The 15242-nt window shown below is 43.7% G+C and overlaps 1 protein-coding gene across 2 annotated transcripts in view; it reads right to left on the minus strand.

Annotated features, from left to right (window-relative positions):
- chrdl2 (chordin-like 2) overlaps window positions 1–15242 on the minus strand; it is a 51757-nt gene that overhangs the window by 35338 nt on the left and 1177 nt on the right. For both annotated transcript variants that reach the window (XM_073057967.1, XM_073057966.1), the window contains exons 2-4: window positions 14048–14203; window positions 11805–11917; window positions 10127–10223 (exon numbers count right to left, since the gene is read on the minus strand). In XM_073057967.1, coding sequence (XP_072914068.1) covers window positions 10127–10223; window positions 11805–11917; window positions 14048–14153 — 316 coding nt within the window. In that variant the 5' untranslated portion in view covers window positions 14154–14203. The remainder of the gene's footprint in view (window positions 1–10126; window positions 10224–11804; window positions 11918–14047; window positions 14204–15242) is intronic.

Genomic DNA, 15242 nt, shown 5'->3' on the forward strand with positions numbered 1-15242 from the left:
TGTGGTCATATGCATGTTAGTCTAACATACACTCAGCGCCCAGTTTATTGGTACTGCTTGATAATGCGAACATCTAATCAGCCAATCATATGACAGCAACTCAATGCATGCAGCTATGGTCAAGAGGTTCAGTTGTTGTCAGATCAATCATTAGAAACATTAGAAATGTGATCTAAGTGACTTTGACTGTGCAATGGTTGTTGGTGCCAGACAAGGGTGCTTTGAGTATCTCAAAAATTGCTAATATCCAGGAATTTTCATGCACACCAGTCTCTAGAGTTCACAGGGAATGGTACAAACACAGAAGACATCCAGAAAGTAGCAGTTCTTTTGGCGAAAAGTCCTTGTTAATGAGAGAGGTCAGAGGAGAATGGCCAGACTGGTTGAATCTGACAGGAAGGCGACAGTATCCTGAACTGAAGACGATGAACATACTCTCAGTGACCACTTTATTAGGTACAGGAACTGGCAGGTGTAGTTAGCAAAAATATTTCCACTATTTTGCATATCTGTCCAACTCTAAGACCTTCCTGACCCCTTCCCCGACACAATCCATAGTGTGGAACTGAGGTCACATGTACAGTAGTCTAACATATATCCTTTCCTGAACCAGGGCACCTTATATCCTTTAATGATCTTTGATTTCATGATTGCTCCCACTTAGTGTCTCATACCCACAGGTCAACTGAGCCGACACAGATTTCAAAATGTTTTTCCTTAAAATTATTTTAAGGAAATCTAAAAAAAAATTACTTTATTGTTAAGTGTTTAAGAAAATATGTTTTCACTTATGCTCCATAATATTAATAGCTGTTATTCTTAATTATAATTCACATGCATTTTATGTTAGCTAAATAGAAAAAGGGTAGAGGATTTTACTTTGTAATCCTCTGCTAATGTAGCAATAAATGCCACACTTTCTTAATAAAATAGTTCTGAAGGAACATACTGTATGCATGTATGTTCACTAACAAACCACCCCTTAAAAAGAGACTAATTGATACTAAGTAATGCAATACTTAGTGCAACCACATGGATGATGTTTGTGGCACGTTGTAGCAGAGCATGTTCCTGAGATTATGAATTTCCACTCTATACCAATACTGCATTTAAACCCTAAATCCAACAATCAGCAGTCACTTGCATCGATAAATGTAATCTGATTTGCTGGAACAAAGAATAATTGAAAATACACGTGGACTAAGATGTTAACTGTCCTGTGCTATCATCAGTTGATCTGCCACCTGTCCTCAGGAGTTTCGGCCGCTTATGATCAAGACTCCCTCAAGGTGGTGGGCCAGCAGTGCTAAAGCACCACCTCCCACTGATGAGCTTAACAATTTGGCATCTGCCTCTATCAGAGTTGTTGGTCACTTCCATCCAACAGATAGTCTACTCTTCAGGTGTCTATGCAGCTACTGAAGAGTTTACAAAAGATGGATACACTGTCCGACTATCTGCCCCTCTGGACGTACTTAGTCCACACCCATGATGATCCTGCCTCTGCTGCCTCAGCTACAGCCCTGCTGGTTGGACTTGATCTCTCTTCTAGTGAAGCCAAGGTCACGCAGCCACTTCTGGAAAGTGAATCCAATAAAGCCACGGCAACCTACTTCGAATGGATAGCATGAGACCTTCCACCCTCTATCTCTGCACTCTGATCTTAATTCTGCATACTTGGTTAACTTGCGCTCATGGGCTTCATCGATGTTGTCTTCCCAGGGGACTGTGAGTTCACCAATAACCACTTCTCTACTGGTGTCAGACCATACAATTATATCTGGATGCAATGTGGTGAAAACTGTTTGCTCCGGGAAACTGCCTCTCCCATCCAGGTCGGCCTTGACACACCAGTCATTGGCTGAAGAAAGTATGCTTGATCGTGAGCCTGCGCTGTACACCCTTGACTTAGAGCTTTCTTTCACAAATGATATGCGATGTTCTGCGCAGCATGGGGCATGAGATAAGTTGTGCTGCAGTACTCTTTGCTCAACCGCTTCTGTTACAACTTTGAAAACGTTGTTATGTCTCCAAGTGTACATGCCACTGGAAAGATTGTCTCTGCATGCACTCAAAATATGCTGTAGTGTTCCCTTCTCGCCAGAAGCAGCACACCTGTCTGTCTTATCTTCATACCAGGTGCTGAGGTTGGCCAGTGTTGGGAGCAGGTCATACACTGCTCTATATAGAAAAGAAATGCGGAGCGGTTCCATCTGCCACAGGACATTCCAAGATAGATGTCATTGTTCAACACTTTCCCACCAGGACCAAGCCCCTCGTTTGGTCAGGCCAGCTGCTTTAGCTAACGTCTTCTCCTCTTCTACCTCTCGTATTTCTTGTGTTACAAGCTCACGACGCTCCTTACCTGTAGAAGATGACCACCACTTGTGGGTTGTCCATTCAAGTCCCTGGCGGCCTAGCTGGGCAGTCCCAACCGTCTCCTTGTGCTTCAATCTAGACTCTGCCTCATCGACTGCTGCCTGGGCTCACCACTTCCTGCCTGATCTCACATCCGGCTGGATGCTCTTGATGACAGGGTCTTTTGAGTCTCGAAGCATCAAGAATGATCTTACCATGGCTACCTTGACCTCTTCAACAAGGGATTGCACTGGGATGGTAAGCTTTGTCTGGCTACTGTGGATTGCAATATTAGTGAGGCTGCTCGGTACTCCAAGCCACTTCTTCACATACTTGTTGATCTTCCGTTCCATTCCCTCAACATGGGACATTGCCACTTCATAGACAGTTAGTGGCCACATTATCTGTGGCATCAGTCCGTACTGCAAGCACCACAACTTCGACTTGTCAGGCAAGCCACACTTGTTGACAGACATCAGACCTCTGCTGATCTGTTCTCCTGTCTCTTAAACCCTCTTGGTGTCTTTCAGCTCCTCTGTGTACCATCACCCGAGGCTCTTAACTGGTTGGTCCTGAATGGATGGAATCTCCTCTCCACAAAGGGTGAAATGAAAGTCAACCAGCTTTCCTCTCCTAAGAACAAGACTCCTTGACTTCTTGGTCTTGAACTTCATTCTTCCCCAATCCATTAGCTCCTCGAGTCTAGATAGTACACTTTCCACTGCCTTCGTGCTAGGACCCAAAAGGGTGAGATCATCCATGAACACATGTATTGGTGGCAACTCCCCTCCACCATCAAGTGCGACACCTGGTCCCACTGATTCTCTTCCTTCGGGATGTATACTCCTTAAGCTTCACTCCATGACAAAGGAACAACACCTTGTCTCCACACCACCTTTAACAATCTCCACAAGTATTTCCTCAGCTCTTCACACTTCTTGAACAACTTATACAGCACTCCATTAGGTCCTGGCACCAAACCTGACCTTGCCTTTTTGATGAACCGCTCGACTTCTGCCAGATCGAACTTCACTCCTGGCTCGGTAGACTTCACAAACCCAGACAGGTCAAGCAAAAGAGCCTCCCGCTGTTCATTAGAGTAAGTGCTTGTTAGGTGATCCTCAAGTTCTTGTTGAGAGATGTTAAGCTGCCCGCTCTTATTTTGTTCAACCAATCTCTTTGTGAACTGATGAGGGTTCTCAAAGAATGCTTTTCTTGCCTTCACTCTCTTCTTTTTCTTTTTACACTGTGACTCTGCACGACTGAGTGATGCTAACTTTATTTGAAACTGCTCTTGGAGATCAGCAAGCCCTGGCTTGTCACCCTCACTTGCTACCTTCCACCTCTGTCTCAATGATCTAAGCTCTCTCCTCAACCTTATAATCTCCTTCTGGTGCCTGCTTGGTTGCTGTGTAGGATTTGCTTTCTTCAGCTCAACTAAACCAAACCTGTACTTTCCAACATTATAAATCATATCACCCATCACTTCCAGTTTTCTCTTTGAGAGTGTTTGTTCCCCTGAGAGTGTTCTCCAACATCATACTGATATCCTCAGCAAACACACGCCAAGCTTTCTCATCTGCCATTGCTGGCCAGTTGACCTTCCTCTTCTTCTCTACCACCTCACCACCGCCATCATGTGAAGGATCTACCTGGGTACTGTAGTCTGCAACCTGACATGGGTTATCTCTCGTCTGACCTGGATTTTGATGACTGTCTCCAGAGTGAATCGCTATGGCTTGTGTATCAGTGTAACATAAGACCATAAGATATAGGAACAGAAATAGGCCATTCAGCTCATTGAGTCTGTTCCACCATTCAATCACGGGCTGATCTAATTCTTTCAGTCGTCCCCACTCCCCTACCTTCTCCCCATACCCTTTGATGCCCTGGCTAATCAAGAACATATCTATCTCTGCCTTAAATGCACTCAATGACTTGGCCTCCACAGCCGCTCATGGCAAAACGTTCCACGGATTTACCACCTTCTGACTAAAGGAATTTCTCCGCAACTCTCTTCTAAATGGATGTCCTTCAATCCCAAAGTCGAGCCCTCTTGTCCTATTCTCCCCTACCATGAGAAATAACTTTGCCATATCTAATATGTTCAGGCCTCTTAACAATTGGAATGTTTCAATGAGATTCCCCCCCCCCCCACCTCATTCTCCTGAATTCCAGGGAATACAGCTCAAGAGCTGCCAGACATTCCTCATACAATAACCCTTTTATTCCTGGAATGATTCTCGCAAATCTTCTCTGAACCTTCTCCAATGTCAGTATATGCTTCCTAAAATAAGGAGACCAAAACTGCACACAATACTCCCAAGTGTGGTCTCACGAGTGCCTTATGGAGACTCAACGTCACATCCCTGCCCTTATACCTCTAGAAACGAATACCAAAATTGCCTTCACCTGCTTCATCACCGACTCAACCTGGAGGTTAACCTTTAGGGTATCCTGCACAAGGCCTCCCAAGTCCCTTTGCATCTCTGCATTTTGAATTCTCTCCCCATCTAAATAATAGTCTGCCCGTTTATTTCTTCCATGAAAGTGCATGACCATACGCTTTCCAACATTGTATTTCATTTGCCACTTCCTTGCTCATTCCCGTAAACTATCTAAGACTCTCTGCAGGCTCTCTGTTTCCTCAACACTACCTGCTCCTTCATCTATCTTTGTATCATTGGCAAATTTTGCTACAAATCCATTAATCCCATAGTCCAAATCATTGACATATATTGTAAAAAGCAACAGTCCCAACGCTGACCCCTGTGGAACTCCACTGGTAACTGGCAGCCAGCCAGAATAGGATCCCTTTATTCCTACGCTCTGTTTTCTGCCGATCAGCCAACTTTCCTGTAATTACATGGGTTCTTGATAAGCAGCCTCATGTGCAGCACCTTGTCAAAGGCCTTCGGAAAATCCAAGTACACCACATCTACTGTATCTACTTTGTCTACCCTGCTTGTAATTTCGTCAAAAAATCACAGTAGCTTTGTCAGGCAGGATTTTCCTTTCAGGAAACCATGCTGACTTTGGCCTATCTTGTCATGTGCCTCCAGGTGCTCCGTAATCTCATCCTTAACAATCGATTCCAACAACTTCCCAACCATTGATGTCAGTCTAACAGGTCTGTAGTTTCCTTTCTGCTACCTCCCACCCTTCTTAAATATTAGAGTAACATTTGCAATTTTCCAGTCATCCGGTACAATGCCAGAATCTATCGATTCTTGAAAGATCATCGTTAATGCCTCCGCAATCTCTCCAGCTACTTCCTTCAGAACCCGAGGGTGCATTCCATCAGGTCCAGGAGATTTGTCCACCCTCAGACCATTAAGCTTCCAGAGCACCTTCTCAGTCATAATTTTAGATAAACTGAGTATTGAGCGATACAGGTTTTGAAATCCTTTTGCAAAGTCTAAAACAATATAGCAAAAGCCCTTAATTGTTGCTCTTAAATGCTATAAAGTTGCACATCTTAAAAAATACCTGGGCATTTCATCCTTGTTAACTTAATAATTATTCAGATTGTTCATAGGGAAGAGGGTTGACATTACTGTGTTAACTGAAAAATGAGTCCTGGTCCAACAACCTCTCCTATTGCACTCAAACCATTTTATAACACATCACTTCCAAATTGGCCTGGAAAGTGTCAGGGGCAGGGTAATAATTATTCTTTCTTCGGAGTTTTTTAACATAAGATCCCAAATAAAAGGCAACTCCATCTATCTGGTTCACACATTTTTTTTTGTCTTCACTTACAGGATTGTTATAAACACATGTTCTGAAAAAAGTTAATTCCTCCTTCTTATGAGCCATTTTCTTTGATGTATAACATAGGTATAGTCTCTATAATAGATAAAATGCATTAAAAGTTCCTTACATTTTAATTCTGATTTTCAATAGTAATTTTCTTGATACAAATGTTGAATACACTCTTTTTCTAGAAAAGGTTATGACTCAAAATCATATTTCAAAGGGTTCTGGTACAACTGTCAAATTTGTTGTGACTTCATTACTGAATGGGATATGCTTGCGCTGATTATGTTGGCAATGCTGTGTGCATTTTGAAACATATGGGAACTCCAAAGGCTTTGCTCTGGCAATCACACATACTGAGTTTATTGGACAGTGAGGCTACGATGGTCCAACTCATTGAGAATTCATCAGATTGAAGACAAATCAAGTTTTATATCCATTAATTTTTCTGAACAACTGGGGCTTCCAGAGCCAACTTTCCTTAAAGTTTTATGGCATTGGTGGCAAGTGATCCACAAGTAGAGAGTGGAAGAACATTGATGCAGCATTGATCACAGTGTTTGTAGCTCCAGTGTTGATGAGGGCTCTTTCCTATTTAACTTAAAGAATTAAGATCCTTTCATTGATCAAAGTGCATTACTGACTTCCGAAAAAAAATGCATCAGCATTCTTGCTAAGAATGTAATTATGAGATTGTTTTAGAAGACATGTGTCCGCTATTCTTTATCATTTCCATATGTTTTTCCAAGGAGAAGTGAGGAGTATCAGCCACCACTTCCTGTGGAAATTTTCAACACCATCAGCTGAGCAAAGTAACTCACCAATCACATTTTGAGCTCCCAATTGTCTCATTATGATCAACACAATGGTACAGGAAATTCTGACCCAAGTGTTTAACTCAAATATCAGTAGGTCAGATATAAAATGGAAAACACAGAATAGAATTATCTAACCAATTTGCCTCAAATCCAAATTTTAGGAAAATAATGTTAACAAGATTAATGAATCATATCCCATTGCCGAATAACCAGCCAGTAACCATTACAAGAGACTGACGATTAACTGGGTTAAATGTTATAGTGATGACCTGTATTTTCCCTTGAACATTTTTTGGGATTTTACTTTTTTAGATGTTGTCAGGTAAGCAATGAAACAGCATCACATCTTTTCCATAGGACCTCTTTAACCAATGAAATCCAATGAGGATCACCAAGTCTCAACCAAGGTCTGTAACATTTGCCATTATCAAATCAGGTAGGAAATGAAAAAAAAGGGAAGCAAGGATAAGATTAAGTGTTATTAATGAAGTAGAAATAAAAGTTAAATTAGTTTAGTAAATTGAAAGGAATTAAATAACACAAATTCCTAACATACGAGGGATGATTGATAAGTTCGTGACCTAAGATAGAAGGAGTCAATTTTAGAAAACCTAGTACATTTATTTTTCAACATGTCCCCTCCTACATTTACACACTTAGTCCAGCAGTCGTGGAGCATACAGATCCCTTTTTTGTAGAAGTCGGTGTCTTGGACCTCCAGAAAGTGATCCACAGCAGGGGTGATTGATAAGTTTGTGGCCTAAGGTAGAAGGAGATGAGTTAACTTCAAACTTCCTGCATAATCACTCGAAGAGTTGAACTGCACGTGCATGAAATGAGAGCTGTATAACTCATCTCCGTGGTGGGTCTCATTTGCAAGAACGATGAGTCAGCATACAGAGAAGAGGTGCAGCAGCTAACAGACTGGTGCAGAGCCAACAACCTATATCTGAATGTGAACAAAACAAAAGAGATGGTTGTTGACTTCAGGAGAGCATGGAGTGACCACTCTCCGCTGAACATCGACGGCTCCTCTATAAAGATCGTTAAGAGCACCAAATTTCTTGGTCTTCACCTGGTGGAGAATCTCACCTGGTCCCTCAACACCAGTTCCATAGCCAAGAAAGCCCAGAAGCGAAGGATGAGAAAAGTCCATCTCCCACCACCGCCCCCCCCCCCCCCATCCTCACCACACTCTACAGAGGATATATCGAGAGTATCCTGTGCAGCTGCATTACTGCCTGGTTTGGAAATTGCACCGTCTCAGATTGTAAGACCCTGCATTGGATAGTGAGGTCAGGTGAAGGGATCATCGGGGTCTCCCTTCCCGCCATTACAGACATTTACACCACACGCTGCATCCACAAAGCTAACAGTATTGTGGAGGACCCCATGCACCCCTCATAAAAACTCTTCTCTCTCCTGCCATCTGGCAAAAGGTACCGAAGCATTCGGGTTCTCATGACTAGACTGTGCAACAGCTTCTTCCCCCAAGCTATCAGACTCCTCAATACCCAGAGTCTAATCTGATACACAACTCCAGTCCCTTTGCAATTTTTGCTCATGTCTTTCTCAATTCCTGCTAAAACATTGTTTACATTTACATCATTTATTATATTGTAATTTGCCCTTTATTGTGCCTATTGTATTGTTTATTAATTATTGTACTGTCTTGCACTGTTTTGTGCACTTTATGTAGTCCCATATAGGTCTGAAGTCTAGTGTAGTTTTGTGTTGTTTCATGTAGCACCAGGGTCCTGGAGGAACATTGTTTCGTTTTTTCTATGTACTGTACCAGCAGTTATGGTTGAAATGACAATAAAAGTGACTTGACTTGACTTCTACAATGGCAGGTCAGAAGGGAGCTTGATTCTTTAATATGACTTCACAACCCATTGTTTTAGGTTTTTGCCAAAAAAGTACTAAATCTGGCTATGATGTAAAATAAGTGTACATAGTACACATTTTACACATAGTAAGTGTAAAATATTATTCATACAGGATGTTAGTGAATATATTTAGGAGATAAAGCTTATTTCTTAAAACCTCATAAGAATTCAAGACCAACTACAGCATCATCATCTTAAAAGTCAACTCTGTTTTTCCACAGGAGCTGCCTGCTCTACCCTAATCCCCAAAAGTTATTACCCCTGAACCATCGGGCTCTTGAATCAAAGGAAGTAACTTCACTCAACTTCACTTACCCTATCATTGAAATGTTTCCACAACCTATGGACTTAGGTTCAATGATTCCATCTCATGTTCTATATAGTTATTGCTTATTTATTTATTTATTTATTCATTCATTCATTCATTCAATCATTCATTCTTCCCATTTTGTTGTCTTTTGCGCACTAGTTAAACACCCAAGATGGTGTGGTCTTTCTTTGATTCTATTATGGATTTATTGAGTGTGCCCACAGGAAAGTGAATCTCAGGGCTCTATATGGTGACATACTGCGTATGTACTTTGATAATAAATTTACTCTGCGCTTTGAACTTTGAGTATTTTCACCATTTTCCACCTTTATTTCAAATTTCCAGGCTATACAGTTTGCGTTTTCGACCATTTTTAAACAGTGGAAAAGTAAGAGAGGTAAAATGATTCACGTAATGTCATTGTGAGTTATGAGAAGGAGAACTTTAGGTTAGTTTTTCTGGAGGTACCTCTATAGCATGGAAGGTAGCTCATGTGTTACTCTGACCATTAAAGACTCTGTGAACCCATTATTCAGCTCGCTGATTAAGACAGCTAATTATCAATACTGTATCAGATGATCCCAAGTTTGAACAGATCTGGGCAGCTCAGTTGATAGGTGCCACTTTGAGTAGTTCGGATTAGAGTGAAGGTGAGTTTGTTTATGCTTTCGTTATATTCAAAGGCATCTAAAATAGCTTCAGTCAGAGGGGAGAAAAAAGATTCAGAGGTACGTCAGCCGCAATAAACTTCTGATACTGACCGTTTACTTCCTTTTTCCAATCTTCTAATTGCGCAGCGGATTTGTACCGTCAGTCTTTTCAGAGAGAAAAAAAATGATGGGTTCTTCCAAACCGCTTTCTGCATCCTAACACCCAGAGGGAGATGCCCCCTAATCATTAACCCCGTTTTAAAAACTTCTTTCTCTGCGCCTGCATGTGTTACTAAAGTTGACATTCCTCGTATGAAGGGAAAAAAAATCTGCCTTCCCTACCTGTTGAGCAGTGGGGACAGCAGTGCTGTGGAGCAGTCACGGGGTTGGAGCAGTGAACGTTCGGGCACTTCACTCGGTTGCAGGTTATGCGCCCATTCTGGAAATAAGTCCACCAATTAGTCAAAACAGAAATTTAGCAATGACATTGAGGATTCATCTGCAGTATATTATCAGGTATCACAGCGAAAAAAGAAACATTTCTGGTAAAATGTGTGAATTTACAGTATATAAGGATCACTAAGAACACATTCTCTGTGTGTGCTTTAGTTACGTTGCCTTATCTTGCAGTCTGCACTTCCAGAACAACTTCCTTCGGCGCCGACTCCACGAGATCCCTAAAAAACAACCTTTACAGGGAACCTCGTGCTTCCGTGCTAACCTCACTGCTCCGGTAGACTGTCAAAGTTTTAGGGATTCGGCTGCAGTGAGTCAGCAAATTAGTGCTGGCCGTATGTAAGAAGCTTTGTCCTTGGACAGCGCGGCTCGTGGTATATTGGAGATAGCCCGGTCCGGTCACTTCAGCTGTTCAGTTCTTACTTAGCCGGATAGGATCATAATCTCTTTGGTTGGTGAGGTTTCCGTAAGTTACTTTTAACCAAAAATTAGTTTAATTTGAACCTCCACTTTTTTTCTAATCAACACGACTTGTCCATTAAGGGGGAAGAGGGAACCGCGTGTAATAAGACACACAAAATGCTAAAGGAACTCAGCAGGTCATGAAGATGAATAAACAGTCGACGTGTCGGGCCGAGACCCTTCTTCAGGACTAGAAAGGAAAGGGGAAGACGGCAGAATAAAGAGGTGGGGGGGGGGGGAGGGGAAGGAGGCCAGCGAGAGGGTGAAAGGTGAAGCCAGGTGGGTGGGAAAGGTAAAGGGCTGGAGAGGAAGGAATCTGAAAGGAGAGGAGAATGGACCACAGGAGAAAGGGGAGGAGGAGGGGACCCAGAGGGAAGTGATAGGCAGATAAGAAGAGGTGAAAGGCCAGGGTGGGGAATGGAAGAAGAGGAGAAGGGGAGTGATTTTTTTTAATGGAAGGAGAAATCGATGTTCATACCATCAAGTTGGAGGCTACCCAGACGGAATACACCCCGCAGGTGGCCACAGCTTGGCACAAGAAAAGGCCATGGACCGACATGTGGGGACGGGAATGGGAATCGGGGTTAAAATGTTTGGCCATCGGGAAGCTCCGCTTGAGGCGGATGAAGCGGAGATGCTTGACGAAACGGTCTCCCAATTTACCACGAGTCTCACCAATACAGAGGATACCGGAACGGGAGCGCCCGACACAACAGACGACCCAGGAGACTCGCAGGTGAAGCGTCGCCTCACCTGCAAGGACTGTTTGGGGCCCTGATGGAGGTGAATGGGCAGATGTAGCACTTAGGCCGCTCGATAAGTGCCCGGAGGGAAAAAGAGTGGCGAGGGATGACTGGGGAAGAGAATCGATCGCGGGGAGAACAATCCCGGGGGTGGTGGGGAGGGGTTGGAATCTCTTTGGAGATGGCGGAAGTTGCGGAGGACTTGGTCGATGTTGGGGGGTTAATGATAAACTATGGTCTCACTGTACATCTGAGCGCTCTACATATTACAGTCGAGATCAATCTGTTTTTCAAAAATATTTTCCATGCCTTTAATACTTAGCGTCCCAAACCCCAAGATCAAAAGGTGGCGTAAATACCTCAGAGCAAAGGCAGTTTATGCAATAGACGAACCCGTAGGGCTCCAGATAGGGGTGCCAACTCTCTCCCATCCGGTATTTCTTGTCTTCGAACATGCAGAAAGTGTCGGACGCTGTTCAGGAAAGTTCAACAACACACAAATTACAGTCCAACTTCACGCCAACCATAAATAATCTGATTTATTGAAAGCTTCATTTTATTAATACTAATCGCAACAAGGGGAAGCTTCTAGGAGTCGCGGTGGCCAGTTTGCGATTCTGCTGGCGTGTCCAACCATGATCAGACGGATATGATAACGTGATACAGAGCAGCCTAGAGACAGACTTGAGCAACCTGCAAGGCTCCGATGCGTCTATTTTCCAAGGGCTTTCCCGAGGCACTAAATCTGAAAACAACGTTCACCTTACACCATTCATAATTTCACCAATATATAACATAAAACGCGAACACGTGGAGTCAGACTTTCATACTCTTTGGCATACCCGTGTGGGCATATACAAGGCTTGCACGGGCTCATCTACCCCTGATATCGCTGCTACCCGATATCTCATCTACCCCTGATATCGCTACTACCCGATATCTCATCTACCCAGATACCGCTACTACCCGATATCTCATCTACCCCTGATATCGCTGCTACCCGAATCTATCTCTTCCCGGGTGAAAACAGGGGCTGGAGGCAGTTTTTTTTTTGTAAGGATTAGCACCTCACCTGCGCATTCAGAATGAAGGTGAACGCCAGTTTCTTGTTTGATGTAAATCCTTCCGGCTGGCAAATTAGCAAAGCTAGTGACACAGAAGGCTGCAGATGCAGGAATTTGGAGCAACAAAAAGCCCGGGGAACTCAGCGGGTCAGGCAGCATCTGTAGGCGGAAATCGGCAGGTGCTTCGGGTCGAGACCTTTCACCTAGACTGGAAAGACCTTCGACCCGAAATGTCGACTCCGCATTTCCCTCCAGGGATGCTAACCGACTCACTGAGTTCCACCAGCTTTTTGTTTTGTAGCTCCAGATTAGCAGAGCTATTAAAAAAAACAAAATACATGTTCTTTTATATAAAACAAAAGGGAGTGGGTTAACCTTGCTCTGTCCCATTGTTATCATGTGTACTGTTCTAACTACTGTGAAATAAAGGGCCTGAACTTCCAAGCTTTATGTGAGGCTCCTGTGAATAGTTCTGGGTCAGACGCAGTAAACCTGCACGTGGACGCCGAGTCGGCTGAAGCAGCGGCTCCCAGTTTATCGCCCGAGTCCGCAGAAACAGAAGCATTATTTTATTTAGAGATACATCAAGGTAATAGCCCTTCCGGCCCAGCGAGCACACGCCACCCAATTATACCCATGTGACCAATTAACCCACTAAGCCGTAGGTCGTTAGGATGTGGGAGGAAACCGGAGCACCCAGAGGAAAGCCACGCCGTCGTGATACGGCGAGTTGCAATCGGTGGAAGCCGCAGGAATCACTGCACTCTTTCTTATTAGATGGGGAGTGAGCTGGAATGCGGCCATTCATTCGTGTTCTAAACAACACCATCATTTACATTCAGGTCAAAGTTATCATAAACTGCGGCCTTATTTGGGTTTCGGGTCAATCTGTGCAAAACTGGAATTCAAACAAATTGGACAGAAACCATAAACGAAACGCATCCGTTCTCTCAGGAGCGAACACGTACCTTATATTTTCAGTGAGAGTTAATACGGCGAAGTTTTACATTAACCTCAGAGTCAGTGACTGGAATTTGATTAGTTGATGTGATGGTCAAGGTTTGACGCTGGCGACCATCACTCGAGCCAATGGAAAGGGCAATCGATTCTGGTTTCAGACTTAGGACTGGTCCAACCTTTGTGCGCATCGGAGAGGGGAGGCGATGTCTTGTATTGCGAGACTAGAGAGACGCTTGTGCGGGGATTGGATTAGCAAGTGGGACAGTCCCGTGTAGGATTCCGGTGGAGTTCACGCATTGGGACTAAAGCCAGACCACACTGTGGTCTGTGTTGGGTTTAAGGTTAGGAATCAAATGAGCCTTGGCTTCATTTTGTCGTAGTGTCGGATGCCGCCGTCCCGGACTGTTCCAGTCGCCGAGGAGTCCAACAATAGAACTAGTGCACTTTGTAAATCGTGTGAGCCCTCTGCGGACGTTACCCGGCCTTGGAGACGCGCATGCATCTGTCGTGTAGTGTTGATGTTGGAATAAAGCCCACTATAAGTTTGAAAGTGTCAGTACTCGGTACTCAGAACTTACGTTTGCCCTGCTCCGATTTGCCCGCGTCCACTTTGAGAAACATGACAGCACAGTAAAGGACGAGTCTGAGCTGCTCTCTGCCCGCCAGCCTCCAGATCGCCCTCATCCTTCCAGCGATTGGGAAAGGTTCAATAGAACTCTTCTGCTAAAGGGGAGCTGTGTTTTCAAGGAAAAGGGAAAACGTCACCGAGTAAAAGCCGAGGTGCAGCCCCCTCCTTCCTCTTCTTTTAATTTGGTAGGAGAAACACCGAGACTGCGCACCAAACCCCACAGACATTCATTTCGTTCCTTCCAAAGAGAGAGCTGCTTACTTCTAAACGCACACTGTACAGCTCACTCCCGCTCGGTGTACACCCACCGCGTTTAAGACTATTAAGCAATCGTTCTGCATGGAAACATTTAAACATATAGTAAAGACCTGGCGTTATCAATTTTCCAAACATCCAAAACACCAGTCTGAATTCGAAACACTCGAGCTGTTTAGCTGAGTGAAGGGACGACTTCATCTCCGTCTGAACTACTGTTACAGCGATTCCTGCCCCAAGTTTCCAGCTTCCTATCCCCAATTCTAAAGAGCAATTGTCTTTATTCCAGTACTTACACACTACTGCGCTGACGGTCAGGTGGGACCTTTATATTGCTTATTGTTCCTAAAGCGTGGAATTAAATAACGAGTGCGGACAACAGGCATGCCATGGTCCTGTATCCCTGCCAGCACTGTTATTACATTTACTGTCATTTCCACCTGTCCTTTTTCAGAGGAGACAAACTAACGTTTACTCTGATTTGTCCGGTCTACTACGCTGAATTTCACGGGGCTCCCCTTGATATTTGTTTCATGGGTAGGGGCTTTCTCAGACTGAGTTACTGGAGATGACATTCCTGGAAATTCTTTTGCAAAGGCGGACAGACTTGAAATAAAACACTTTCTAAACGATTGTGCAAACTTCCGAAATTTTGTTCGCGACGCAGTATGAAGAACAAGACCTATGCGCTTATTATCAAACTACTTTATAATAAACAGCCCCTCAATACAAAACACAGTTTATACTTAAGCCACAGAATAACCGAGACGAGGGCTCGGTGTTCCCTGATTAAATTATACATCGATTTACTCAACTGGCGTCGCAGCGAATTACACTTCATGTATGACATATTTTCCAATCACGTTTGTATATCTAAGTTAATGATCTGC

The sequence above is a fragment of the Hemitrygon akajei genome, chromosome 10 (genome assembly GCF_048418815.1).
Source record: "Hemitrygon akajei chromosome 10, sHemAka1.3, whole genome shotgun sequence".
In the NCBI taxonomy this organism is placed as follows: Eukaryota; Metazoa; Chordata; class Chondrichthyes; order Myliobatiformes; family Dasyatidae; genus Hemitrygon; species Hemitrygon akajei.